Source organism: Chaetodon auriga, chromosome 19 (genome assembly GCF_051107435.1).
Source record: "Chaetodon auriga isolate fChaAug3 chromosome 19, fChaAug3.hap1, whole genome shotgun sequence".
NCBI lineage: Eukaryota > Metazoa > Chordata > Actinopteri > Chaetodontiformes > Chaetodontidae > Chaetodon > Chaetodon auriga.
In genome coordinates this window covers 16,187,390-16,213,493 of record NC_135092.1, presented here as the reverse complement: position 1 = coordinate 16,213,493, position 26,104 = coordinate 16,187,390, and the positions used below count along the sequence as shown (strand labels likewise).

Below are 26,104 nucleotides of genomic sequence, written 5' to 3'. Positions count from 1 at the left end.
AGAGAGCAGGAGATTCACTTAAAACAAGAATAGTTTATTAAAATTATAGCTAACAAAAATGAAGCAATGAAAGCAGTGTATGTACATGTGTTGTGGAGGTGTTGAAGGTGCAAAACCTAAAGAAAGTAAACCAGGGTGGATGTGAGCCATAGGAAGGGGGAGACAGAGTGAGCACATGGCCCCATGCAGGTGAGACTTCATCAGCTGATTAGCTTCCCAATCAATGTCAATCAATTGACCAGTGAGGTGCCCAGAAGAGGATCCAAGTCTATTTCTTCCTTTAGTGCTACTTTCATGTAGTTTGTTCTATGTTATTGCCTATTTAGTTTCTAATTAAAAGATTGAATATCTGTTCATATTTCCTGCGTGTGTCACTTGGCGGGGGCTACAACTGCTTTCCGTTGTGCAATCCTGCATTATGTAGCGACAAACAAAAACTTGAGTCTTGAACCTTGAATCTCACTCCCACTCACCTCAGAATGAGGTCAGGCCTCCAACAGGAAAGAACCAGAACCACCCGACATATCTTGCCTTATTCCTAAACAAAACTCCCCCTCGAAGCGGACATAGTGGCCTGGAGCCACTAGTTACATATTCATCCTTGTGACGTTGCAGAGAAATCATTGTAGTTTGGTGGGATCAGGGTACCATTGGCTGAGCACTGTCCACCCATCCTTGTGACTTTGTAGAAAAAGAAAAGCTGAGGTGGAGAGAGCAGCTGAGAGGCGTCTGTACTGCACCTGCCCAACATGTATAAAGTTGGCTCCTGTCTAAGTGGCCGCTATGCAGGTCTCACGGGACCGTTCTGCTGTTCACCTGGTTGGGCCAAATTTCACCTGGGAAGTGGTGAGTCGACATCTAGATGAACAAAAGCACAGAATTTGTTGATCATGGTCTGTTGCTGATGCTGACACAGTCGGTATAGCAATGTAGAGATTCAGGTCATTTTTTCAGCTAAAGCTTATCAACCTGCCGGCTAATAAATTAAATGGCTGATATAATTGAAGGCCAAGACAATCTGTCTGTGTAAAACTCAGGGATAAACATTAGCTAACTGTGTTATTAGAGGCTGCAGTAGATATTCTTTAATTTTATCCTCTTGTGTTTTACTATATTTAATTTTTTTATTCTGTTTTTTTTTTCTGTAAGTGCTGTATAAAAATTAATATTCTTGTTATTTAATAATAAAGTGCACTACACTCGCTAATATATTCACTGCTATTCAAAAACAGACTGTTTCAGGTACATTACACAAACAAGTCTTGATATTGTGACATAAAAATAAAGGCAACTGTGCATCAAGTTAAATGACAGCAGAAAACGCTGCAGAGATGTAATTCTGCACACATGGCAGTAAAATACTTCACTGTCATACTATCTAATTTGACACTTGAGTGGTTAAATGAAGGGTGCATAGTGAGAGTTAAGAACATGTTATTTAAACCTGTGTGCGATCTGTATTTTAGTATTTAAGCTTGTGTATAATGTGTGTTTTTCTGTGCTCAAACTAAATGTCATCATTAACAATAATTTAAAAAAAAACTGTCCGTCAGTGACCAGTTCTGACTGACATTCTCCAGCCATCAGCAGAGCGAGAAAAACAAGAAGTATGCTGTTTTCTGTGTTGCGCAGTGCGAAGTTAATGCAGTTAAACCATCAACCAGGTTACAATTAGATTAAATATTGACCAGATAATTCAGAATGACATGAAATCAAAAGATGGTAGAGTCATGATGAAATGAATTTTACATCAGATTTGATTTTTCTCTAGATTATAGATAGTCTGGTGCCAGATCTCTGAAGTGCTGCCCACATCTACAATTGAATTTAGTAATTTACTGGTAAATGTCAATAAACAGGGGGAATTTTAAAAGTTTTAAGACCTCAGTGAAAATGTTAGAACAGATGATCACAGAAAAAGCCCCAACTGTCACAGAAATGTCAGAGTAAGGCTTTGATCGTCTCATGGAGTTCTTTAATAACTGAATAAAATCTACTTAAACTGGACTTGCTTGAGGTTCTAAGTGGCTGATAAGTGGTGTCTTAGACCACCTGCTCTGTTGACTGACGCTCGTTTCAGTTTGACGTGGATGGTTTCTTTCACTCCTCTTTGTGCACGGGTTTTCAGGAGTGGCACCCACTTAACCTATCTTTCTGAATTTCCATGAAACCATTCCACAGGTGCAGTATGTCAGAAATCCGCCTTCAAATACCGTCCTGCAGACCTCCCGCAGATGCCCCAATGCAATTGCAAACCAGAGGAGTACAAGGTCAGAGTGATGTGGCATCACATGTCAATCTTGCACTGCTGGACTCTGTTTTATGTAATGATTCAGACCTGGATGTAATGGCTTTGGTAAAATATCTGATTTGTTATTATGTCATGCAAAGGTGGTGCGCCAAAATATTCAACTTCACCTGGCAGGTTCTATACGTAACATTATCCTAAATTTAAGGAGAGAAAATGAAATGATCAGCAATAGTAGAGTACACACACTTCAATATGTTGATGGTAAGGTACCCTGTGGAGCTTTTGGCCACTAGTGTTACTGTAGGGCAATGTTTTATGACATTTTTTACCATCACAAACACATTTAAACGATAGAGGGAGAGGCACAGAATTATCACCAACTGCAGAGGGTGGTATTACCAGTGGTGGGTAGTGTACTGAAAATCTTTACTCGTGCAAAAGTACAACTCCTTACTTTGCGTTTTAATATTGTGTGTCAGTCATTAATTCTGCTGTGTATTTATGTCTGTCCAGGGTATGTCCAAAGAGCGGATGATGGAGATCCGCAGGCAGAATTGCAACCCTGTGACCTCGAAGATTACCTTCTATAAGAAACCAGTGTTCATCAACCAGGGATACATGCAATGGCTATGGGATGTGGACGGGAAGCGATATCTGGATCTGTTTGCTGGTGTGGCAACTGTCAGTGTGGGCCACTGCCACCCGTAAGGTCCTTTTTTCTTTTTAATATCACACAGTGATGGCCTGTTTTATTCTGATACACCATGAATGAAATCTGTGGCCACAGGAAGGTGACAGCAGCTGCAGAGAAGCAAATTAGGAGACTGTGGCATACTACTAACATCTACGTCCATCCTACTCTCCACGAGTATTGTGAGAAACTGGCCTCCACCTTACCGGATCCTCTTAAGGTACCGTGGTGGATTTGATCAGGTGAGGACAGGAGCCAGGATACACATGAAGGGGAAATAAAATGTCTGCGGCTCTGTGTTTCCCTGTCCAGGTGATATATCTGACCAACAGCGGCTCAGAAGCCAATGACCTGGCCATGTTGCTGGCTCGACTTTACACGGGCAACTATGACATCATCACTCTCAGGTCCAAGTCAAATCCTTATGTGCTTCACTGTTCCATGAAAAATAAGAAATGCTTTCAGCAACGTTTGCTTTAAATGTGTCTGATTCTTTTCGTTCAATCCTCCAGAGGGTCGTACCACGGTGGCAGCCAACAGACCATGGGTCTTACCTCCAACTCAGCATATAAATACCCCGTCGCCACCAGTTCAGGCTGCACAAGTGTATGTATTTATTAATGTATAGCAACACACAACATAAGGAAAGGCAAGTGTATTTATATAGCACCATTCAGACACAAGGCGATTCAAAGTGCTTTACAGGAACATTGAAGAATTGACTTTTAATCTTTCTTGTTATGGGCAAAAAAGCTAAACAAAAACTCCACAGTTACGTTACTGGATGACTGTCTAATGCACTTATTCAGCAAATGTGAGGAACTGTAGTCATGTGGTGATACTGTTATGTACAGTTGTGTGTCATCTGCATAAAAATGGTGGGAGATGTTGTAATAATCTATAAAATAAGCAAGGGGGAGCATGTAGATGTTGAATAAAAGAGGTCCAAGAATGGACCCTTGAGGAACCCTTGAGGAACTGCAGTCAGTCCAGTTTAAAGATTAATTGTTAGAGTGGTTTATATGTGTGCTAAACAGACTTTTTAGATTTTATTGCACTCCAGCTCCACCCATGCTGCTGAACAGATGCATGAAGCTGTGTTGTGCTAAAAAAAAAATTGATTTCTTTGTGCTGCATTACTTAAAGTGACTGTTGCTGTCAGTTTGATCCAGCTGACTTGGTTTCTACCCAATAAACAGACCATGTGTCCTGATGTGTTCAGAGGCCCGTGGGGAGGAAGCCACTGCAGGGACTCTCCCGTGCAGACCATCAGAGAATGTAGCTGTGCCCAAGGTACACAAACACATGCATGCATGACTCGACACACTCAGGTTATCTCTCATACTGGTCTCATAAATAGGCAAACTGACTACCATTGTCTGTGGGACTGAGCTGTAGGATCCCTTGTGCAATATTCCAACAACAATTTAATGGGCCCTGTAGTTTAGTTAAATTACCTGGCAGCAGTTAATTTGCCAAATTAATTTAGAGTTACATTTTGACAAAATACGTTCCCTCTTTCAAACTTTTCCCTGAAAGTCACGAGAGTACGACAGGCCAGTAGTTTTAATCCTGAAAATCAGACTAAACAATTCCCCTTTAAAGCCTTCTTTTGATTGTTTTCCTCTTTTAACATTATTAGTTTCAGGAATATTAGCTGTATCGTATGCCTGCACCTCAGCTTGAGTCCGCCTGGAAATGGTCAGTATTGTTAGCATGTCCGCATTACTTTTTATATTTTAAAAAAATGTTATGTTATGATATAATATCGGTAAACAATAGTCTAATATACTGTAAGGTACACCAGGTTTAGTCAAATTAGACTGTAGTAGTGGTGGGCTATTAGAACAAAATGTATGTAATGGTAATGATCTTAGTATTACCTCTATTTGGGATTGCAAAATATTTACAAAAATATAAATATTGCATTTATACATACTAATATAAGTATCATTACTGTCTCCGAAATAATAGTCTTTGATCCCGCAGGTCATTGCATGGCAAACGAACAGTACATTGGACAGCTGAAAGAGACATTTGCTACGAGTGTCCCAAGTCGAATCGCTGGTTTCATTGCAGAACCGATTCAGGTACAGTATTCTGCTGTGGAGTATTTGTCACGTCATGGATGTGACACCTTTAAAGGAGAACATGAATTGAGTAATTTGAACCAAAATCAAAGTCAGAACTTTGTTGAGTCCTTCGTTGTCAAGTCATCCATGTTCAATATGAGTGCTTGTGTTAATTAATGTGGGACTGTGAATGTGCTGTTTTCTACAGGGAATGGGAGGAGCTGTGCAGTACCCTAAAAACTACTTTAAGGACGCTTACAAACTTGTGAGAGAGAGGGGAGGGATCTGCATCGCTGATGAGGTTAGAAACGCCACCTAACATGGATACGGTCAGGCAATTGACCTCAATGATTCCATTACAGGCTCTGAAGGTGAAAGTCAATGAAAGTCAACTTGGCAGAGCCTGTTTGCTTTCAGTAGGATATGTTCAGAGTAGGTTCAAAATTCAAGGTTCAAGGTTCAAGGTGTTTCAAGTTAAACACTGTACAAGGAGATGCACCTGTAGCCCCCTCCATGCTATACACACAAAACACATATTCAGATATTTAAACTAGGATCTAAACAATATAATAGACATGTTTTTTATATATACATATAATAAATACATACAAGGCTTCAGCAATATGTTTTCCAACCAGCCACTGTTAGCCCAACAACCAGCGATTGCCGATATATTTACACAGGTGTGTGTCTCCTCCCCCGACCCCCGCCCCACCCACCAGTGGTGAGTTTGCAACGTTTCATAGCTTTTTTTTAGTCAAGACAGCAAAATATTCTTACGCCTATTTTGGTTATTAAACAGAAGACTAGTTCTCTCCTTTAGACCTTTCTCTCTTCCACCAAACTAAGACTCACTCAATTGCTTTGTTAACTCATTATGAAAGACTTCATTCAACCAATGCTTGGTGGATGGGTACCAATGATAGCATCATATATCATGAACTTTGAAAACTGTAAATAAATTCATGTATTTTGCACCTGACAGGTCCAGACTGCATTTGGCCGAGCAGGAAGCCACTTCTGGGGTTTCCAGGGCTATGACGTCATTCCTGATATGGTTACAATGGCAAAGGGCATTGGTAATGGATTCCCAATCGCAGCTGTTGTGACAACACCAGGTGAGATAATACTGGGAGGCATGCATTTATGTCTTTATTTCTACAATCAAACAGTCGAGAAACACAGGTAGAGGTGAGAAAGATGATCAGGCTCAGTCTGTCCTGACAATGACTTCACTCAAAGACCCCCCTGTTTTCTTTTGCATGTCTGTGTGTGAGCTTGCTTATTCATGTGTTTTCCAGAAATTGCTGCCTCTTTTGGGAAGGCCTTCCACTTCAACACCTTTGCAGGAAGTCCTTTAGCTTGTGCCATTGCTTCATCAGTGCTGGATGTAAGGATTCATCTTTTTCTAGTCAATCCTGCGTACATATACCCTCTGTAAATCACATCCTGTGTGTGGAAAAACCAAAAGGAAAAATCTGTATTTTACATTTTTTTGGTTTCATTATGGTGCCCCCTACTTTTACATTAAGCCGTCAGAATACTGTTACATTCTCCATCTTTTTTCCATGAAGCCAATGAAATAATTTCATTTAAAACCATATTTGCATAGAGCTGTAATGTCATGACAAACAGGCAGACAGCAGACAGCGACACAACACACAAAACCACAGACTCAAAAACAAACCACATTAGCTTTCCTGCTAACGCCTCCTTGGCATCAAACTTAAAAACATGGGCACAACAACTTGTCCAGCTCCTACACGTACATTCACAGGGGAGAATTAAGGCGCCGCAAATGTGAGTCAAAGCGCTGATTATGATTGTTTTTGATTGCAAAGGGGTGATTAAATTCAGCTGGACTTCAAACGATAACGGATTCTTACTCAACAGACTGTCAAAGAAGAAGGCTTGCAGCAGAACAGTCTTAACGTGGGCACCTATATGATGACCGAACTGGCAAAACTCAGAGACAAGTATGAGATTATCGGTGACGTCCGTGGAAAAGGCCTGCAGATCGGCGTGGAAATGGTCAAAGACAAGGTAGGCCGACTGAGTTTGCAGCAGATGTGACGCTCACCTTTCCTCCGCATGGTTCAGCTGTACCCTGGTTCACCTTTAGCCACAGCAGCACTTACCATGTGCAACTCTGAAGAGAACAATCAGCTGCAGCACATCTGGCAGATGTTGAATTAGAAAAGCGAAGAGACAGAACCAGAAACTTAAAAAGTCACAGTTTACCTGCAGAAAATCACAGTTTGGTGACGCCTCGTGAAACACTCACTCTGAGTTTCTGCCTTGATATATTTGTAATTTACCAAACTGTTTGTGCAGAAGCAGTTAACACTGCAAAATTTTAATATTGCAAGCAAAGGGCTCTTAAAAATTGTTATTACATGTACAAAACATTGGATAACCCCAAAGCAAAGAGGATTAGCATTCAAATTAAATCCTCACCGAGACCCAGACTGAGTAAGGCGGTCAACACTACCTTCAAATATGACCAATGACTGAATTAACACTCATTTAGTAACAATTAAAAAAAAAATCAACAAAAACAACAAACATTATTATTTTTTACTGCCCTAACCATCCAATCCATCAATATTTACGACATGGTCGGATGAGTAACCGACCGACGCTGAAGAGGACATCATTTTCTGCTGCCGTAACCTTCAGTTATTATTAAACCTGGAAACTGTAGATGCAGTAGCCCATCGGGCCTTTTAGCATAAGAGGTTTGTTGCTTGGACACGGGCAGACTGATGCTGTTCAAAATTTGAGTTACTGGAATATAGTTTATATAACACATCCACCCACATCCGCCCGTTTGGATTCTTCTCTGTCGTCCACAGGTTAGCAAGGACCCGCTGGCTCCTGAGGCAATGAGCGAGATCTTTGAGGACGTGAAGGACATGGGAGTCCTGATAGGGAAAGGAGGAGTCTACGGACAGGTAACTGCACTCACCTTGATGTTTATGTTGCAGGGTCACCAGCATGCTGTGGAAACAAAGCAACATGAAACAGGATGTCCAGAATAAGTCTAATATTTTCAGAATAAATGTGTACTACCATACTACCCGTTTTAGTAGCCTATGAACATTCTCATCTCTGCCTCTGAACATGAGCCAGAAGTGTCTTCTCTGCCAGCAGCATCATGTGATCCAGAGTAGAGAGTAAGAGACCCGGTCACGCATGCTTTCCTGAAAATCTCTGGCGCTCCATCATCTCCCCTCTTTTCTTCTGTTTTCTCACCACTTCAGACCTTCCGCATCCAACCCCCCCTGTGCATCACAAAGGAGGACGTAGATTTCTTCCTGCCAATTTTCGAAAAGGCCATCCAGAACTACATGGACAGAAAATGAACGGGCCGCAGGAGCGACTGCGTGCCAAGGGCAAACCCTGGACACCCAGTCAGCAGTGGACTGCATTTTTTTAAACACCAACACTCTAATGAGGAAAAAATAACGTATTTCTCTTACTGACTTTAACTCATTTTGCTCTCTTTGGATCAAATGAATCAACATGATTGTTTTGCAGTCAGTCTGCAGTTGAATACTCAGGGTTCAGACCGAAATTCTAGCACCCTTAAGGTCCTTAAACCAAAACCTTTCTAGACTACTAAAGCCTTTATCATTGCATCTAAACTGTTACTATAAATGCAGCTTCACGCCCTCAGCAATCAATCACTTTGCTTATTTTTACCATCTGTTCATACTGACTTTGTATGTTTTGATCATGGTTATTTCAAGCTTGCTAATTTCAACCCCAGGAGACAAAAATGACAATTGGATGGTTTCATTTCAAATATGTTTTGAAACATGTATGTTAGAATTTAAACCTTTTCCTAACCATGAAAACATTAAAATTACACATTTTTTCAGACGAACCCTGAATGCTACACATAGAATGTAAAGTCACCGATACGTATCATGATTTTAATAATTACCGCATTTTGATCAAACAACTATTTGTGCTTTTACACATCAGCTTAAAGATGCAATTTGGTTTCTTCTCCCACCAATAAAAAATCATTTCAAAAGGTTCAGGTGCATGTTTTTGTACAGACATGACCAGCATAGAGGGGTTTATTGTTAAACAGGGTTACTTGATGCAAATCATTCCACAGTTGTTGTATAAATACCAACATGCAGTATCACTTTTATTTTCATGATGCAGTAATACTACGACTGAGTTGTTCACAAACCGAGAGAGAGGAGTCCCAAAACGGAAAAGGATCTGATAACAGGGATGAAGGTGTTTCCTACACACATCCTGTCTGGTTAATCTCCACTGGTTTATCATGATGGAGAATTTAATAAGTTACTGGGAAAAGCACAGAAAACATTTCAGTCATTCCAATCTGGAGGACTCAGTAAAAGGAGTCTCTCACACATACACAGCTGAAAATGACTGTTTAAAAAAAACTATCTGCTCTCATTCAGCCAATCCGGTCCATTAAATCCACTTTCAACAGGCTTTTTTCAGTTTATCTTCCTCCAGAGAGGCTTCTCAGAGCATCGCTTCCTGTGTTCCTGCTGAGTCAAACTCTTTGGGGTTCATCAGCCCGGATGAAAGGTGTTATCTGTTCTTCTTCTTGTCTTTTTTGCTCTTGCTCACAGAGCCGTGAGCAGCGTTTGAGGAGAGAGCGGAGGCGTGGCCGCTGGCCTTCAGATGGTCGAACAACTTGTTTCTTGTGGGGAACTCGTGGTTGCAGGTCACGCAGCAGAGGTTCACTTCCTTCTGGAGGAGGAAATAGGGATAAGAGATTAACTGATATAAGTATGGACCATTTTCTCACAGTTTAATGTAATAAGATTCTTTTTGATAACTGACAAGTGTGAAAGTACAAACCTCAGGAACCTGTCCTCCGGTGTTTGACTTGACATTCTTTGGTTTGTCTTTTCCTCCTCCCTTCTTTCCTTTTGGCTTCCCGGAGCTGCCAAGGAAACATTTAGGTGACAGATAAAATCGGATTAGAACCACAACTGCTTCTTCTGCTGCCCCCAAGTGGCCACAATAATGAATCAATGCAGCCTCAAACATTCGGTACTGCTGTGGACTCTGTTCTTGGTCCCCTAAAATGTGCAGACTTCAGTCTGGTCTAATAAAGATGAATTAGTGACATCACAAAACCCCTGGGCTGACCTCTTGACTTCTGTGGGAGGGAGATCATCCTCCTTCTCCGGGTCTGTGGGGTCCGCTGACTTCTCGGGGGCATCTTCCTTGCAGGTGGTCAGCGTGGGTTTCTCCTCCTCCTCCTCCTCCTCTGGAGCACTCTGCTGTGGGGGAGGAGAGCATGAATACAGAAGCCTGCATTAAGAGCACACTAAGCCAGGCCCAGTCGCTGAGAGACAGAAGCTATTACTCACATGTGCTACTTTCTGCTGTTTCTTTTTCCTCTTCTGCTTTTTGGACAGCCTGTGTAGGAGCAGGTGAAATTTTAAACAAATTTCAATATGTCACCAAGCTGTAACCACTCTGACAACCAGGTGAAGAGTATGTTTTTTTCTATTATCACATTCAGCTACACACTTTTGCCTTGGCTTGTCTTCCTCCTCCTCTTCCTCCTCCTCCTCCTCCTTCTCCTCCTGCTCATTTTCCTCCTCTCTTCCCTCCTGGTTCAAACCAAGTGAATTCTCTTCTTCCTCCAGCTGCTGCCGCAGCAACGCCACCATCTCCCGGTGCTTTTTGGATTTTTCATGGTTTTTCATACTGTAGACAGCAAAGAAAAGAAACGATGAAACAGCAAGAAAAGGCATCAATGACACAGATTTAACAGTGACTGAAGAGTATAAAAGCCAAAGATCCAGTGTCCCCAGACACTGTGTTTATCCATAAAGAAGCTCTGTGTGACTTTCTAATGAAATCAAACACATGTACGTCCAGAGGACAGCGGGCAGGCAGAGCGGGTGTGCGTTTACTCACGCTTTATCTGATTTGAAGGACTTGTCACAGGCTGGGCAGTACAGATCATCATAATAGTCGATTGTCAGCTCGTCTCCATCGGGCTGCTCTGCGTCTGTGAAGGAATATTTATGCACTGAAAAAAGAAACTGCGCACATAAAAACAAGACAAGTACTTTTCATTTCACTGATGATCACATTCTATTCCAACGCTGCTGGTGCTGATGGGGATTTTTCAGTCCAGCTGTGTTGTAGCTACGGGAGCTGATGCATGTCGCCGCTCTCCTTAGTGAAGCTTTAATCTCAAACACAGCCTCACTGACCTCCTCCCTCTTCACTGTTCTCTTCTTCCTCACTCTCTGATGCATCTCCGAACTCCTCTCCGTACTGAGCCTCTATCTGCTGCAGCTCCTTCTCAAGCTCAGACATGGCCGCCCAGCTCTGCTCCTTGTACTCCTCTGCCAGTCTGGGATGGACATACAGTGTAGTATTATGACTAGGAGGAGGGAAAGGAGGAAAACAAATGCCAGATTTACCCAGTGATCTGTCCACTACTTACTTGGCCTGGCTGAGCTTCTGCTTCCGCCTCAGCTCCTCCATCTTCTTGATCTTCTCAGCGTTCTGCTCCTCCACCAGCTTCCTATGAGCCTGCACACGGCGGTCACGCTTGCGGACGAAAGCCACGAGCTGTCGCACGAGCTCATTGCGCTCCTTCCGAGCCTTCTCTCTGGTCTTCTTGTTCTCCTTCTCCATGGCCCTTTTTTCCCAGCGGTTGGAGGCTTGCCTTGTATCGTACTCCTCCTTCCAGGCAAAGTTTTTACGAGTGCAGAAGCTCTGCCAGAAGCCGTAAAACACGTGCACCACCTGTAATATGGCGAAGAGAGTGTGATTCAGTACTAAAAATCATGACTGATTCACATCATCCAAAGGAACAATCTTGAGACATGAGTTTTAAGTGTGGGCTGACTTACAGTATCATAGTCACTCTGTGAATCTCCAAAGGGAGGAAACTCCTCCTCCTCCTCCTCATCGTCCACCCTGCTGTGCTCCATCTCCTCCTTAACAATGGACTCAAAGAGATTCCTGTAGACTGTGTAAAAGCCCTACGAAGAGAGAATGGATTATAAACAAGTGGGAATAATAAATGATGAAATCACTGTTCTGAGATGAACAAAGAAATCCTGAATTACATGGGATGAAGCTGCCCCCACCAATCTGAACAGATTTTTAAGTAACTATTTCAGTATTTCATGTGGGGTGTGCCTCCCAAAAACATAAGTTTTTCTTTTGCTCCATCCTCAGGTCATAACATGGACAAAAGAGAGAAGAGATTCAGTTATATTGACCAGATATCATATGGTAAACATAATTGAATTATCCCCGACAAAATCAGACTCCAGGCGATGTTTGAAAGGAATCTCTTTGGCACATTGAGATCCTGTTTCTATTGGAGTTTTCTTTGTCTGAAGAAAAGACCTCGCTGAAGGTTTGATGTGACTGATGACCCTCACACACGACCACAAAGCACAAACCTTCTCGTCATCTCCGTAGCCAGAGTAGCAGGTGACGGTGAAGTACTGCAGCAGGTCAATGCTGTCGTCTTCATAGTCTCCACTCAGTCCTCCTTTCAGCAGAGCCTCCCTGTGATTGTCATACCTGCCACACAGAAGGAGACAGAGGCGTCAAACTACGACATACCGAACCCTGAACGGTTTGTGTATTAAACAGCAGAGATAACGTGAGTCTGCAACAACTCTTTGCGCATGATGAGATAAATCTCTACGCACCAAGCTCTCTCCTGTGGATCACTCAAGACATCATAAGCTGCCTGGATCAGCTTGAACTGCTCCGCCGCCTCCTCGGCATTGTCCAAGTTTTTATCTGGAAATGTCAGAGGGAAACCACAGCTGTTGTTGGGTTCAAGCTAACAGCATCGCATCAAGGGAGCCAGAGGAGCTCAGTATATACACACACTGTGTAATCACAATGTCATGACATGGCATTACCTCCACTACATTTCAGAGGCAAATATCACACTTTTACTACATCAACATTACACTTATTTGACAGGTGTAGTTGCTCACTTTACAGTGGAAGGTTCTACGAAACATACTGCAGTGAATCGACACGCCCTTCAAAGACTACTAATCACTTTACCAATATTAACAATACCTCCGTAAGAAAAATGACATATACAGAAGTCAATTCCGACATTTTACTTTAACTGAGAATTCGTCCAATGCGCTATAGACCTGGGATACTCCCATCCTTCTTGCCAAGTCCATAACTACCACATTTCCATCACAACTTACCTGGATGCCATTTCAATGCCAATTTACGATAAGCTTTCTTCAAATCGTCGTCTCCCGCGTCTCGTTTCACACCCAAGATTTCATAGTGACACTTCATTGTCAGCTAATTGTAAAGAGAAACCTGACTCGAGGAATAATACTTAGAAAAGTGTTGTTCACGTTGTCCCAGCAGATGATATCCTTAACATGTAGCTAACTGTAGCATGCTAGCGAGTAGGCAGTATCTCTCTTCTATTTCTTAAAAAACGCAGACTTATCAGGTCATAGCAACAATAATGTATTGTTTTGACGTTACATATTTAAATACGCGCAATATCCTTTCACACTGACGAATAGTTTGTATATCAACAGCCACTGAGTTACTTCCACAACCAATAGGTTAGACCATTAGCCATGACCAGTGCCGGTAAATCTCGCGAGAATTGCTCTTCTTTCCGTTATCGTTTCGGCAGATTTGAAGCTATAATCGCCTTTTGCTGCCCTCCACAGTGCGAAATGTGAATAGTATCTTACTCAGTTGATAGATTTTATTTTATTTTATTCGGCTCTCCTCTATCAGGAAAAGATGCAGTGAAAAAATAATGATTCTCCATGTCACTCTCAGGTCATACATGTCTAACAGTATCATTTAGGAATACAGTACATTTCTACCAGCGGTAGTCAACAGCAATCTAGTCCTACTGTGTGCTTTATTTTCTGGACATTTCTATTTAAAAGCAGATTTAAACAGTGACACAGGACATACTGTCCTCATTTTACTTTTAAGGTAAGGAGGAGATTGTGTTGTGTTGAGTCTACAGTACCACCTCCGCGCCACTGGGAGTCCCTCCTCTCTGATCCGTCCGCACGTGTGCTGTTTCAGTTGAACTATCGTTCGGTGACGCGAGATTTGGGTCAGCGAGCATACAAACATGTCGGCGTTCAAGAGAAAACGTGGACGGGTTCATGCTGATAAAAATGCAAAGAAAGTCAAAGTTGTCGCAGATGGAGGTGAAGCACCGGTTGAAGCCGAACAGGAGATGAAAAATGAAGTCACAATTCCACCACCGGTGTCGATGGTAAGTGCTAGCGCTTGTTATTAGCCACTGAATTGGTAGCTAGTCAGCTAACTTCAGTTCATCCATACACTTGGGCTATATTGTTCTTAAGTTGTGTAATGTCATTGTTTTACCAAAACGGCTCACACCTACCAAACACAGTGAATAGTGTAATTTAATGCGGAAAGTCGTAAAATCACAACATGCCCAGTCTGAGGTCAACACTCACAACACACCGTATTTCCTGCCCATCATTAGATACTAGGAGGCCATCTAGGTGAATGAGAAAATATCTTAAACTCCATAACAGTAAACGTGTTTGAGTTTGTTTTGATGTTATAAGCTGTATTTTCTTGAACAGGGTAAATGGACCAACAAGGAAAGGGTTCTCATTTTCTCCTCGAGAGGCATCAACTTCAGAACAAGACACTTGATGCAAGACCTGAGGACCATAATGCCTCATTCAAAAGCAGGTTCGTGCAGTCCGTCAGTCAGATGCAGTGTCATTTCACCACACTACATGCATACGCTGACACTTATTTTGATCAGAGACCATAACAAGGATTTTCTTTGTCTGATAGATACAAAAATGGACAGAAAAGACAAGTTGTTTGTTATTAATGAGGTGAGTTCGCTATTTAAAATGGACAATAAAGGGCCTTATGTATAATCATGTACACTACAGTATAGCTAAAGATCTGCATTGTTTCCAGGTGTGTGAAATGAAAAACTGCAACAAATGCCTCTTTTTTGAGGCCAAGAAGAAGCAGGACCTCTATATGTGGTGAGTATTTGATCTTTGTTACATTCTCTAACCAGCAAGCTTGTGTACTTAGTGTTGTTTTATTTAAAGTTAATTCACTAATGTTCTTCTCGTACAGGATTTCAAACAGCCCTCATGGACCTTCTGCAAAGTTTCTGGTTCAAAACAGTGAGTTACGTCTATCATGGTCCTGGAGTGCAGTGCATCTGTCATGCGCGACGGGTAAAAACTGATTCATATTATTGTCTCCTCCACAGTTCATACACTGGCTGAACTCAAGATGACAGGAAACTGCCTCAAAGGATCCAGGCCACTGGTCTCGTTCGACCCTGTGAGTAGCACTGGCACATGTTGTCAGTAATTCTGTCAACAGTACAATAGTATTAGCAGTATATGTCTGTGATGGGAGCTGAGGCTTCATAATCAATACATGAAGGTAAGAGCTTAATTTGTTTTTGTCTCCAACAGAAATTTGACAGTGAGCCCCACTATGCTCTACTGAAGGAGCTCTTAACCCAGGTGTGTATCCGAGAAGCATGTCCGAAGATGCATGCGTGAATCCTGAACACACAAGCTAATGCAGCTGTGAATGTATCTATAAGCAAGGTTTTACTTTGTTTGAAAGCTCTGTAGGTTGTATGTCTACATTTTTTTTTAAATAAGGAAGGAACTCATTACTTTTCCCTGTTGCAGACATTTTCCACTCCACGCTACCATCCAAAGAGTCAGCCTTTTGTGGACCACGTCTTCACATTCACCATTGTCGACAACAGGATATGGTTTAGAAACTACCAGGTAACATTTCGCTATTCTTGGCAAAATCTTTTAGACCAACAAATAAATATTTTGCATTGAGAAGTAAGACGTATCTCTTTCTGTGTGCCGTGTTCAGATCATGGAGGAGGATGCCTCCCTCGTGGAGATCGGCCCTCGCTTTGTTCTCAACCTCATCAAGATCTTTCAGGGGAGCTTTGGAGGGCCTACGCTATATGAAAACCCAGGCTTCCAGTCTCCTAACATGGTAAAGTCCAGTTCATGCTAGTTTTTGGTTGTAAGCATGTGATGTTATATTGAATCACACTTTGCACCCGTTACATGACCGTGCTACATTTCCATCATTTCCTGATCGTGTCAGTCACCTTTCTCCTCACACACCCACAGCACCGGAGACAGATCAGACTGGCGGCAGCCGCCAGAGTGCGTGAGAAGCAGATGGTGAAGGAGATGCAGAACATGAAGAGGACTGAAGCGAAGGAGGATTTGGCCACAGACGTCACAGCCGACGTCTTCCTAACACCAGCCGATGAGAAGCCTGTTCACATCCAGACAGAAGCACCTGAGCCCAAAATGGCGAAGAAAAACAAACACAAAGCTTTCAAAAGACAAAGGATGGCACACAGGTAACTGGACGGACTGGGTTAAACTGAGTGCCGTGGTTCAGTTATTTTCCCCAGAAAATGTAGTAATGCAACAGTGCAGCCAGGTCTTAAGTCCAATATTATGACCTTTTGTTTGGTTACAAAAATTCTGTATGTGCAACTTATTTGACAGAATGAGAGAAAATCTGCACACATTGTGTTCAATGTCTGATGCCATCATTTGTGGATTCACACAAAACACATTTCGCTCCCTCCTTGAGGAGGATTGTGCTGATTGGAGCTGGCCATGAAGGTCTCTGCTTTTACAGTACTGCAAACAATACTGGCCCATCCTTTTTGATAAAACTAAATATTCCATATGTGTAAAAAAAAAAACAAGTTTATTGCTTTTGAGTGACTACAGTTGTTTCTATGTCATGGAAATAAAACAATTAAAACATACTCTCAGTATTATTTGATCTATACTCCAAAGAAATGCCAGTATGTGTAGAGCAATGTAAAGTCTGAGAGTAGATGTATGCACACTACACAACACCATAAATACCATGCAGGAGATTCCTAAAAACCGACACATAGAGTCATGTAAAACCTGTCATTTATGACCCACTAGAAGTGTGTTGCAGGGTATTTATCTGCCCTCTGCCTGGATTTTCTTATTTTGCTGTGGTTGGGATGCTTCAGGGCTGCAACCTTTGAGCGGTGGGTATGTAGCCTCCAGCCAATAGCAGTACACAGGATGGTACCTTTTAAGGTTGGGACTGGGCTAATACTTAATCTGTGTCACCTCTGTCTGAAGCTCAGCTAAATTCTGTCTGGACACAAACAATTACCTGGTGTTGCTGATGGCTTGTTGACTGCTGGCCGTAGAAAAATGCCATCAGCACATGATATGTGATCCAGCAGGTGTCACACTGAGCATGCGAGGGGCTGGTTTGAATGTTTTGTTTACAGACAGTAACGCCAAACCTTTTAAGAACAACATATCAATGTATCATGTTTTCAATGGCTCACTTTATTACCCATCAACCAGCTCGCTCTCTGAGGGAAAAGGGCAGAAACACGAGATCAGAACAGATCAAGGCTGCAACCGGACTATAAACTGACACATGAAGGTACAGTTAATGTTTGCATGTGGAGGCACTCTGAATACCTGAGTCTCCATATTAACAAACGATGCAAGTCCACACATAACACCAGCTCAGTGACGTCATCTTTGCACAAATCCAGTAGCAATGCTTCACTCAGACGTGACTGTGTGGCAAATGATGAACCAGTTGATTTTGTGACCTTTCCCACGGTATCATCACCCATTATGCCCATTAAGTCCAGTGTTTTTACCTGTATGCACCCCACTGGCTGCTCCGCCTGCTCTGGCATACTCTGGTTTCTCATTCAAAGTGAATGGCCACCACTAAAGTGCTTATTTAAAGGGGTATTCAGTGGACTGTCATCACTCCTCTTCCACCTCCTCGTCAGGACAACAATAATATTCCACAAAGCAGATCTGTCCGTCGTCATTCCTGACCAGGTACTGCAGAGAGAGGAGGCCCCTGCTGTCCATCCTCACGGAGACTTTACAGGACAAAGCCAAGGCTTTGGTGGACGGCTTCAGCAGGGACATCTTGTACCTGTTGCAGTTCACAGAGAGGACAGCACAGAATGTGGAGCTTTAATAAAACTCATTACAGCAGATATAGAGCCATTTCTCAGTGTGTGGTACTGCAAGTGGACATCGTAATGTAAGACCAAGTCAAAACAAACTACATAATGACTAAGTACTACACATTTTCTGTTAATTCAGGCCCTACTTTGCCATTGTTTTGTTCTGGTCGTCATGTGCTAACCTGTTGGTTTGTGTCGTGGTGCATCCGAACAGCTCCATCATGTCAGAGTCTTTGGGATAATCATAATGGGCATTTCCAGAGTTCCCAAACGTAGACAATCTGAAGAGCAACAAACCAAAGAACAAAAGTATTTCTAAAACTCAAAGTTCAAGTGTGCTTCCTTCACCTTGATGGATGTGACCGATTCATTATTAAAAGCAGGTTAAATGTATTTTAAACATGGTTCTTTGGAGTTTTACAAGTATAGCCAAATGTCCTGTAAACCTTCTGCAAGAGACACAGTGATGCTTTACAAAGCACTTGTAATGTTGACAGCACACCTAAAGTATGGCTGGCTGGGGGACATGGTGATCTGTAGCACCTCACTGGTCATGTCCAGTTCAGAGAAGGCTTCCTTCAAACTCTCTGAGAGCAGGATCACCTTTGAAAAGAGGTATATGAGCAGCAATCAGTTATGGACTGTTTTAATTAAACTTGCAGATACTGTAGAGATACTTGAAGAGTTCATCTCTTTCATGACATGAAACACTGTAAGTCCACCTTGTTCGTGACGTTGGTGCTGGAGAAGTCAAAGTCAATTGGCTCTTCTGGTTCTTGCGTGTTGATCTTGCACACAGTCACGACCCCACCCTCCTCCAGGAACAGGGTCAGAGGGTAGCCGTAGCCCCTGTAGCACATCCGCAAGGCTGTTGATACTCCTGTAACATCACACGAGGGAGAGAATGAAAATGTTGAGACGTATCGGAGATGGTTAAACAGTGTTATATCTGGTTGCATTAGTTTTCACTCTCCTTTATCGTTACCTGGCACTGTGCTTCCTCCAAAGATATTGAGGCAGTCTAGCAGAACAGTGAGGTTAACCTGTAAACCCACCAAATCTTCTTTTATGGTGAACTCTTGGAAGATCTCAGCCTGGAATAAAGACAGGACATGTCTCCACTATAGGGGGTGCATTTGTCAGAAATTAAAATTGGGGGAAATCAAGACTCTGCTGCATTCAGCTGCATTCACTTCCTCCATGTTTACTCAATACAAAAGTTTAAGGATTATTGTATACTTAAAGCAAACACACCTGGATGAAGGCATTGGCTTGCAGACATTTGGAGTCCTCTACAGTGACTTTAAGGCCGTTGGGTGTCGCACTGAAGATGGCGTGGTCTTTGAAGGCGATCGCTTTCAGGATGTTGGACAAATTGCGAGCATTATCCATACTGGCCACCAAAATGTAATGCTCATCATCGGCTTGCGTCTGGGTTGACAGAGGCATTGTGGCACTGAAATGAAAACATATATAAGATAGCTAAGTTTAAAGGCGAAAATGCCGTTAACAGATGTTAACATCTGAGCGAAAAGGTTTAATGTAAGCTAGCTAAATTTTACCATAACTCATACGCAGGAAACAGTCATTTTGCTGTGATTTGAAGCTCGGCTAAGCGTACGCAGCAAACTGCTAATTTCAGTGCCATTTCTTGTACAATCTAGCATCTCCGGTAAATAAGCGTTTAAAAATGCTGCTGGAAACTGTCATTACGTGTCACCGACTTACAAAGTTGTATTTCAGACACTCACAGGTTTGTTTTGAAGAAAAGGAAAGGCGCCAGTATGTTGTACAACTTCCGCTTCCGTCTTATTCGGCGGAAGTATATTCTGCGCATGTGCAGAGACGTTCCAGAGACTTCGCATCAGGATCGCCTGAGAAATACAACGTGTACATCAGCAGTACGTATCAACAGTGGTGTTATCTAGTGAATTATTACTTAATTAATGTCCCGTGGCTCGAAAAATGTCGTTTAGTTTGTTGGTTAGTCACATTTTTTAGATAGTTGTTCGGTTCACCGCCGAGTGAAGTCTTGAAGCTAGCGTTAGCTAACAGTCAGTCTGATGACGCTGTGTGTAACAGTGTTGATCAGTAACAAGACGAGTTAACAGCAAACAAAAGTCTCTGTGGAGCCTCTGGAAGGCCCTCAGCAGGTCTATCGTAAGTCTAACAAGGAGAACTGAAAACACAGCCTCTCTTCCTCTTCTGCTACGATGTTTTGTAAACTAATATTAGCTTCTGATAGCTCGCAGGTTACGTTGTTAACTGGAGGGAGGAAGGCAGGCAGGCTTAGTGCTTAGTAAAGTGGTATGGGGAATAAAAACAGCAGATGCAGTTGGCATCTTGTTGGTTAAAATAAGCTTGTTATGCTTTTACTTCTGCTGTGCTGTCGCCCCCTGTCAAGCTGTGTGAACACTGTACTACACTCAGGAGGTACAGCGTCGTCAGGAGGTCGGTGGTTCGATCCCTGGTCTCGGCAGTCTAAAAGCGCTCATCGTACTAGAAAAGCGCTATATAAAACACAGTCCTTTTACCATGTTGGCCAATAACCAACATGACTGATGGATGACCAGTGGAGGCTTTCACCACAGTTGGACATTTCACAAATCACCTTCAGGATTTGTCATTCCTGTGGTTAGCTAAATGTTGGTCTTAACATATAGTCACGAGAAGCTTTACACCCCTGTGGAGATGAAGACACATTATTATACTGTTTTGACAACTTGCGACAAACTGTCTCTGTCCTCCTCCTCTGCTTCAGGCTCTTTGTTCTTGGCACCCGTCTGAGCCACAGTCATGGTGTGCATTCCCTGTATTGTGATTCCCGTCCTGTTGTGGGTCTACAAGAGGTTCCTGGAGCCTTACCTCTATCCTTTCATCTCACCGATTGTTAACATGTTCTGGTCCAAGAAAGCAGTCCAGGAGACTGGCACAAGTGACCAAAAAGTTAGTGAAAAGAGTAATGGGACTTGCAAGGTAAGTTGATGGAAAAGTAATGATTTGATTAAGACATTTTGATAATGAAACCCTTCTTCCTTTAATTATTTGTGTAGTGCTGGGTGATACTTCAATATTATTGACCCTCTGAATGTGTTTTCTCATCTTTAACATCGTTTAAAGCCACTGAATTTTGCAGGTTAAGTTTGGGGTTTGACTTCACATACTCATTAGAAATGCTGGTGTTAGTTTTGTGCCTCTTTCACGATTGTATGTTGTTGATAACAGCATTTTTAACGACACTTTCCTTCTTGTCTGTTTCAGGCTGAATGCAATGGTGAGGCCACAGCCAATGGATCCGCTATAGCAGCAGATAAGAAGACAGATTGATGCCTCCAAATGTTTATAATGTATCTAAAACTGTGTAAATATTCCATTAACATAATATAGAGAAACTATCAATTAACTTATCAGTCTTCTTTGAATGGAGTGGTTTTCAGAACTCTCCCTATTGTGTGTAGCTTGTTTTCTTTCTTTCTTTTTTTTAATTTACAGTAACTTTAAGAAATTGGTTATTGTTGATATGAGATATATTGATATGTTTTCCATGTTGCATTGACTTTATTATATTCAGTCTCACTTGGATAGTTTAAGTCAGACTTGCAGTTCAAAAGATGCTCATTTATTGCTCCCATATTAAGCTGTGCTTCTTCTTCAGCTTGATCACTTCATAAAGTCAGGAAGGAATCAATTTTTGGGTGATTAATTATATTTTAACAGTGTGAATGTGATTACAATATCATACCTGTACAGAATTAGGTTGAGAATGATCATTGTAATGATATTTAAAAACAAATGTTTAAGTAAAGATTTTGACAGTTTCATGACATTGTGACATGAAGCAGAGAGAGAGAGAGAGAGAGAGAGTGTGTGTGTGTGTGTGTGTGTGTGTGTGTGTGTGTGTTTGAGAGAGAAAGAGAACTATACTCTGAAATTTCTTAGATATGATGGGGAAATTCAGCCTTTTTAAAGCACCTCTCCAATGAAAATAATGTAGGTTTTTCAGTACTCACCTGTTCTTAAAAAGTACCTACAGCAGCCAGTGGGAATGTAGACAACACATATGAATTAAGGTGCATCTGTGATGAATAAATACAGATTAAACATTTGAATGTCAAAGGCGTTTTAATCAATACAGCAGCATGGTTCATTACTTGAAGCATAAATCAACACTATATTCTCATGGCAGGTGCATGTACAGTAACGGTGATTTTGCTTTTGTGACTGAAGATTTTGTTGATTCTTCTTTAGAAATCAAAATTCTTAAGCAGATTTGGGGCAAAGTAGATCACAGCCCCTTTCCCTTGGAGAGCAAAAGTCATCTTAAAGCATTGAACTGGATTAAATAGAAACATTACAGGGCTATAGGAACCTTAAAGACTATGTTAGTGGTGGAAGAAGGACTCAGATCTTTTACTGGTCAACAGTTTTGGGCTTGACATCACATGCAGTGTGAAACTTTTGTCTTAGAGAACTGCAATTTAGATTAAGTACTAAAATTTAGTTCAAATGTATGTAATTTAGTCAGTTTAGCATATTGAAACTTAGTCAAACCAGTTGTATTCTTATTGGAACTTAATTGACTTCACTGTTGAAATGGCTTTGTGTTGTCATAGCGTACTGAGAGCCACCAAAGACATGAGAGTCTCAGTCAGGGCTCTCGAGGAGGCACTGTTCAAACACAGGCCGTGTGCTGCAGAAAGAGCAAATCAGTAAATAATCAACTTAGTGAATTCATAATTTTGAAGAAATCCATTATAACTCAATTTATTTTAAAGGGTGGCAAGCAGTCGTCTTTTAACACATGCAGGAGACAGTGAGCAATTTTAGTATCCATTTGAAACTGTATTTCTAGCTACCTGTCAAATTTAAGTCCAGTAGTACGATCTATTGGCCCCATTTCTATCTGCAACGTCACCGACGTCCTCAACGCCCATATGTCGTCATCACGCAAGGGGTGGCGACGTGGAAAACATGGAGGAAAGGAGTATGTAGAGTTAACTTAATTGCCTCGAATTCCTCAGAATTACAGGTATTTGCCTTTGTAAATTATACTTGAAAAATAAATTACACTAAACTACCAATTAGTGTAAAAAACAGTCGCTGCTGAACGGTCCTGGGAGACGACAGAGCCGCGGAAACTGCGAGAAACATTTATGACAGGTAAGCCGAGCGATCAGCTGCTATCAAACAAGCGGTGGACGTTAGCTGTTTTCTGGACAGTGAGTTATTAACGAGCGGTTTACCGGACACCGTCAAGAGTTAATAATTTAACTAGCTATGGCTTCCTGCTAATTTGGGAGTCGCTACACCGTGCTGACAGTCAAAATTGCCGAGGCACAGAGTATTTCCTGCATTTGAAATAGGATGAGCTAGCTAACGTCATGCAAGTTGGTTAACTGAAGTGCAGACATAATATGAGCAGAGACGTATGAGATTTAACACACTGACTGTGGACACGAAATGTTGTTTTGGCAAGATCACAGCAGTCTGTTCACCAATAACTATAACAACATAAGAAAATAGTATGTTTTGGTGCTTTCGATGTCCCCCTCTTAATTCACGTTTGTGCCATTTGTGTGACGTTATTATCTTTAATACACGAGGGGCACAAACTGTCTTCTGTGGTTTGCCACTACCAGGTGCTTCTATATGCTCCAGCTTACCTGGGCAAATATTGGCCAGCTGGGTACACCTGTGTGTCGAAGGTGTGTCATTTCAAGAAAACAAAACACACGTCCTGGTTCCTTACGTGTCATCCTGTAGAGAACTTGACCTCTCTCATGGACCACTGTATATCAAGAGGACAGATCTAGTTTGAGTACATATGAGTGATTTGAAAATAAGGGAAATTTTCAGGCGCCCCACCCTGGGCTGCCCCACCACCCTTACCACTGTCCTTATATTCATTCAAACATTCAAGCAAGGGGACACACAGTGAATCCTAAAATCACCACCAGACAAACCTGTCTGATCCTCATCAACGTCCCTGCATTCTAGACATGAAAAACACAAAAGGGCAAATAAAGTCAGCACTTTATTTAATTTTGGGGTACTTGCAGGATATGTACATATCACACATCATGCTATGGTTGTGATTTTGAGAGAGGCCACTGGCAGCTGAGACAATTGTTGGGAGAAGGTGATTGAGACAATGGATGGCAGAGATAGCATAAATGCAGTCATTGGCAGACCATGTTTCCGCGCTTCTGTTGCTGTACATTAGTCTTGGTGGATTTGTTGTTTTTCCCTCCCTGTGTTACATTAAAATCTGTGTGGCAGATTTCCAAAAAGCGTGACTGACGTTGCCGTCCATTAAGTGCGGTTAAGCCTCCTCCCATTCGGTGAGATACTTGCACAAACGTTTAACCCTTTTTTGGCAGGTACTCCATCCCTCTCACATTCTTCTTCTAGTTTTATTGGCAGCTGCTGTCTGAGTGAATGACTTTTCATCACTAGAGCTTGCAGCTCATATTCTACATACTTACACCTGCGTCAGTGGAGGGGAAGGTTCAAGTTATTCATACAAGAGGATAGCAGGAGAGAAGGAGAAAATACAAGAGAATTCTGGGAAAATTGGGAGGGTTGACAGGTCTGATAGGGAGATTAGAGACCCAAATTATCAGTCCTCAGTGGCAGCAGGCCTTCTTGTGTTGTTTCTTGGCTCCTTAAAAGCATACACAGAACAATGGCACACCTGATATCTCTGTTATTTGTGATACATCTTCAGTATCAGTGAAATTAACTTAGAGGTGATGTTAAATCGGATTAGTAATTACGTTTACAAGTGCAAGTAATATTGTGAAAATTATAAATCTTACTTGTGTTCTGCTGTGTATGGATATTTGTAAGTTTTTCTCAAAGTGAGGCAGTAATGAGTGTATTGACTTGGATATTGTCACTGCTCTTTTTTTTTTTTACTGAGCTCATTAGGCCGTTTCTGGAAAAACAATGATTAGCAGATATGCTGTGTGTTGAGTTAATTATTAATCTTTGTGACGGCACTTGCAATTAAAGCATTTCCTCTTCCCCAGGATTTGGCATATGCCTGGTGAAAAAGCAGTGAAGAGTGGTGAGTCTGGCTGAACAGAGCCAGTAGAGATGGGTGCCAACACCAGCCAGGTCAGTGACCTGTCCGATAACCCCAGCCTCAAGGCCCTGGTGGGCGCAGAGTCCATATCAGAGAATGACCCTTTCTGGAATCAGCTCATCTCCTTCACCTTCATCAGTCCTACCAGCAGGTACACAAACACACACACAGATTCTGTTCATTCATGTGTCTGATTATGTACCAAAATGTTGCCTTTCAGTTGTACAGCTGCTGTGGTTAAAGGTTTAGATGACATCAAACTATAAGTGACTCTTCTAACAAACACCTTCATTTTTGACAAATTTCCCCGAGCATCTACTCAAGAGCTGCCTCATGTTATACAAACAGACGAACGGCACACAGCCTTTCCAGTGAGAAAGTCCTTTGATATTCCCGACCAGGATCCAACAATAAACTGTAGACATGATGTTTGTAGAGCTCTCTGCAGAAATGATTCACCAGTGTTACTGTCCTGTTTGGCTGAGAATAGATTTACTAGTTAGCACTTTGCTCTTTCATAAATAGTGCTGAGAAACATATTGTCTTTGTTTCAGTGAAAAAGGATTAGCAAACTATCACATTCTATTTTATTTATGTTTTACACAACATCCCAACTTTGGTTTGGTTTGTAAAATGTGAGAATACGAAAGAGGGAAAATGTGATATCGCAAGATCCAAGAGCCAAAGATGTCACATTCAGATTGCTTGTCTTCTTGACCAACAGTCCAAAACCCAAAGATGTTTAGTTTATCTTGGTATCTCGGGGAAAAAAAAAAAAACATGGAAAGCAGCAAATACTGATCATTGAGGAGCTGTAACCAGAAACCGTATGCGGTAAAATAAGCTAATTTTAGCTTAACCCAGTTTAGCATGGAGACTGGAAGCAGGGAAATAGAGTCCAGCTCTGCCCAGAGGAAACTAAATCTGCCTACCGTCACCTCTA

At 41.8% G+C, this 26,104-nt stretch overlaps 6 protein-coding genes across 10 annotated transcripts in view; 4 read left to right on the top strand and 2 right to left on the bottom strand.

Moving 5' to 3' along the window:
• The first annotated feature begins 749 nt into the window (after positions 1–749).
• On the top strand, positions 750–8,775 carry LOC143337837 (alanine--glyoxylate aminotransferase 2, mitochondrial-like). Its single transcript, XM_076757735.1, has 14 exons — positions 750–846; positions 2,182–2,270; positions 2,765–2,955; positions 3,039–3,162; positions 3,255–3,349; positions 3,455–3,548; positions 4,142–4,235; positions 4,932–5,032; positions 5,223–5,315; positions 6,000–6,132; positions 6,316–6,404; positions 6,908–7,057; positions 7,870–7,968; positions 8,278–8,775. Exons 1-14 carry the CDS (start codon positions 750–752, stop codon positions 8,377–8,379), a joined length of 1,551 nt encoding a protein of 516 aa, XP_076613850.1. The 3' UTR covers positions 8,380–8,775.
• A 293-nt stretch (positions 8,776–9,068) lies between these two features.
• Positions 9,069–13,648, bottom strand: dnajc21 (DnaJ heat shock protein family (Hsp40) member C21). Of its 3 annotated transcripts, none has more exons than XM_076757730.1 (12): positions 13,234–13,648; positions 12,709–12,802; positions 12,454–12,577; positions 11,893–12,024; positions 11,481–11,785; positions 11,245–11,387; positions 10,943–11,036; positions 10,550–10,729; positions 10,387–10,435; positions 10,163–10,296; positions 9,869–9,953; positions 9,069–9,757 (listed from the first exon to the last, which is right to left on the bottom strand). In XM_076757730.1, exons 1-12 carry the CDS (start codon positions 13,328–13,330, stop codon positions 9,596–9,598), a joined length of 1,599 nt encoding a protein of 532 aa, XP_076613845.1. In that variant the 5' UTR covers positions 13,331–13,648; the 3' UTR covers positions 9,069–9,595. The 3 variants fall into 3 exon arrangements, with proteins under 3 accessions (XP_076613845.1, XP_076613847.1, XP_076613846.1); XM_076757732.1 differs by having other exon boundaries at positions 9,069–9,754; XM_076757731.1 differs by having other exon boundaries at positions 10,163–10,293.
• A 475-nt stretch (positions 13,649–14,123) lies between these two features.
• On the top strand, positions 14,124–16,791 carry bxdc2 (brix domain containing 2). Its single transcript, XM_076758469.1, has 10 exons — positions 14,124–14,291; positions 14,632–14,743; positions 14,852–14,895; positions 14,984–15,054; positions 15,152–15,201; positions 15,291–15,364; positions 15,502–15,552; positions 15,727–15,828; positions 15,926–16,054; positions 16,195–16,791. Exons 1-10 carry the CDS (start codon positions 14,145–14,147, stop codon positions 16,435–16,437), a joined length of 1,023 nt encoding a protein of 340 aa, XP_076614584.1. The 5' UTR covers positions 14,124–14,144; the 3' UTR covers positions 16,438–16,791.
• A 609-nt stretch (positions 16,792–17,400) lies between these two features.
• rad1 (RAD1 homolog (S. pombe)) lies at positions 17,401–19,894 on the bottom strand. 3 transcript variants are annotated; one of them, XM_076758470.1, is made up of 7 exons: positions 19,826–19,879; positions 19,329–19,530; positions 19,060–19,168; positions 18,797–18,954; positions 18,577–18,677; positions 18,257–18,355; positions 17,401–18,040 (listed from the first exon to the last, which is right to left on the bottom strand). In XM_076758470.1, exons 2-7 carry the CDS (start codon positions 19,521–19,523, stop codon positions 17,863–17,865), a joined length of 840 nt encoding a protein of 279 aa, XP_076614585.1. In that variant the 5' UTR covers positions 19,524–19,530; positions 19,826–19,879; the 3' UTR covers positions 17,401–17,862. The 3 variants fall into 3 exon arrangements, with proteins under 3 accessions (XP_076614585.1, XP_076614587.1, XP_076614586.1); XM_076758472.1 differs by having other exon boundaries at positions 17,405–18,040; positions 19,799–19,894; XM_076758471.1 differs by having other exon boundaries at positions 17,405–18,040; positions 19,637–19,852.
• Positions 19,895–19,896: 2 nt separating this feature from the next.
• On the top strand, positions 19,897–22,196 carry c21h18orf32 (chromosome 21 C18orf32 homolog). Its single transcript, XM_076758473.1, has 3 exons — positions 19,897–19,975; positions 20,836–21,050; positions 21,336–22,196. Exons 2-3 carry the CDS (start codon positions 20,871–20,873, stop codon positions 21,399–21,401), a joined length of 246 nt encoding a protein of 81 aa, XP_076614588.1. The 5' UTR covers positions 19,897–19,975; positions 20,836–20,870; the 3' UTR covers positions 21,402–22,196.
• An 823-nt stretch (positions 22,197–23,019) lies between these two features.
• dym (dymeclin) overlaps positions 23,020–26,104 on the top strand; it is a 50,557-nt gene continuing 47,472 nt past the window's right edge. Inside the window, exons 1-2 of the mRNA XM_076758401.1 lie at positions 23,020–23,234; positions 25,106–25,312. Coding sequence (XP_076614516.1) covers positions 25,173–25,312 — 140 coding nt within the window. The 5' untranslated portion in view covers positions 23,020–23,234; positions 25,106–25,172. The remainder of the gene's footprint in view (positions 23,235–25,105; positions 25,313–26,104) is intronic.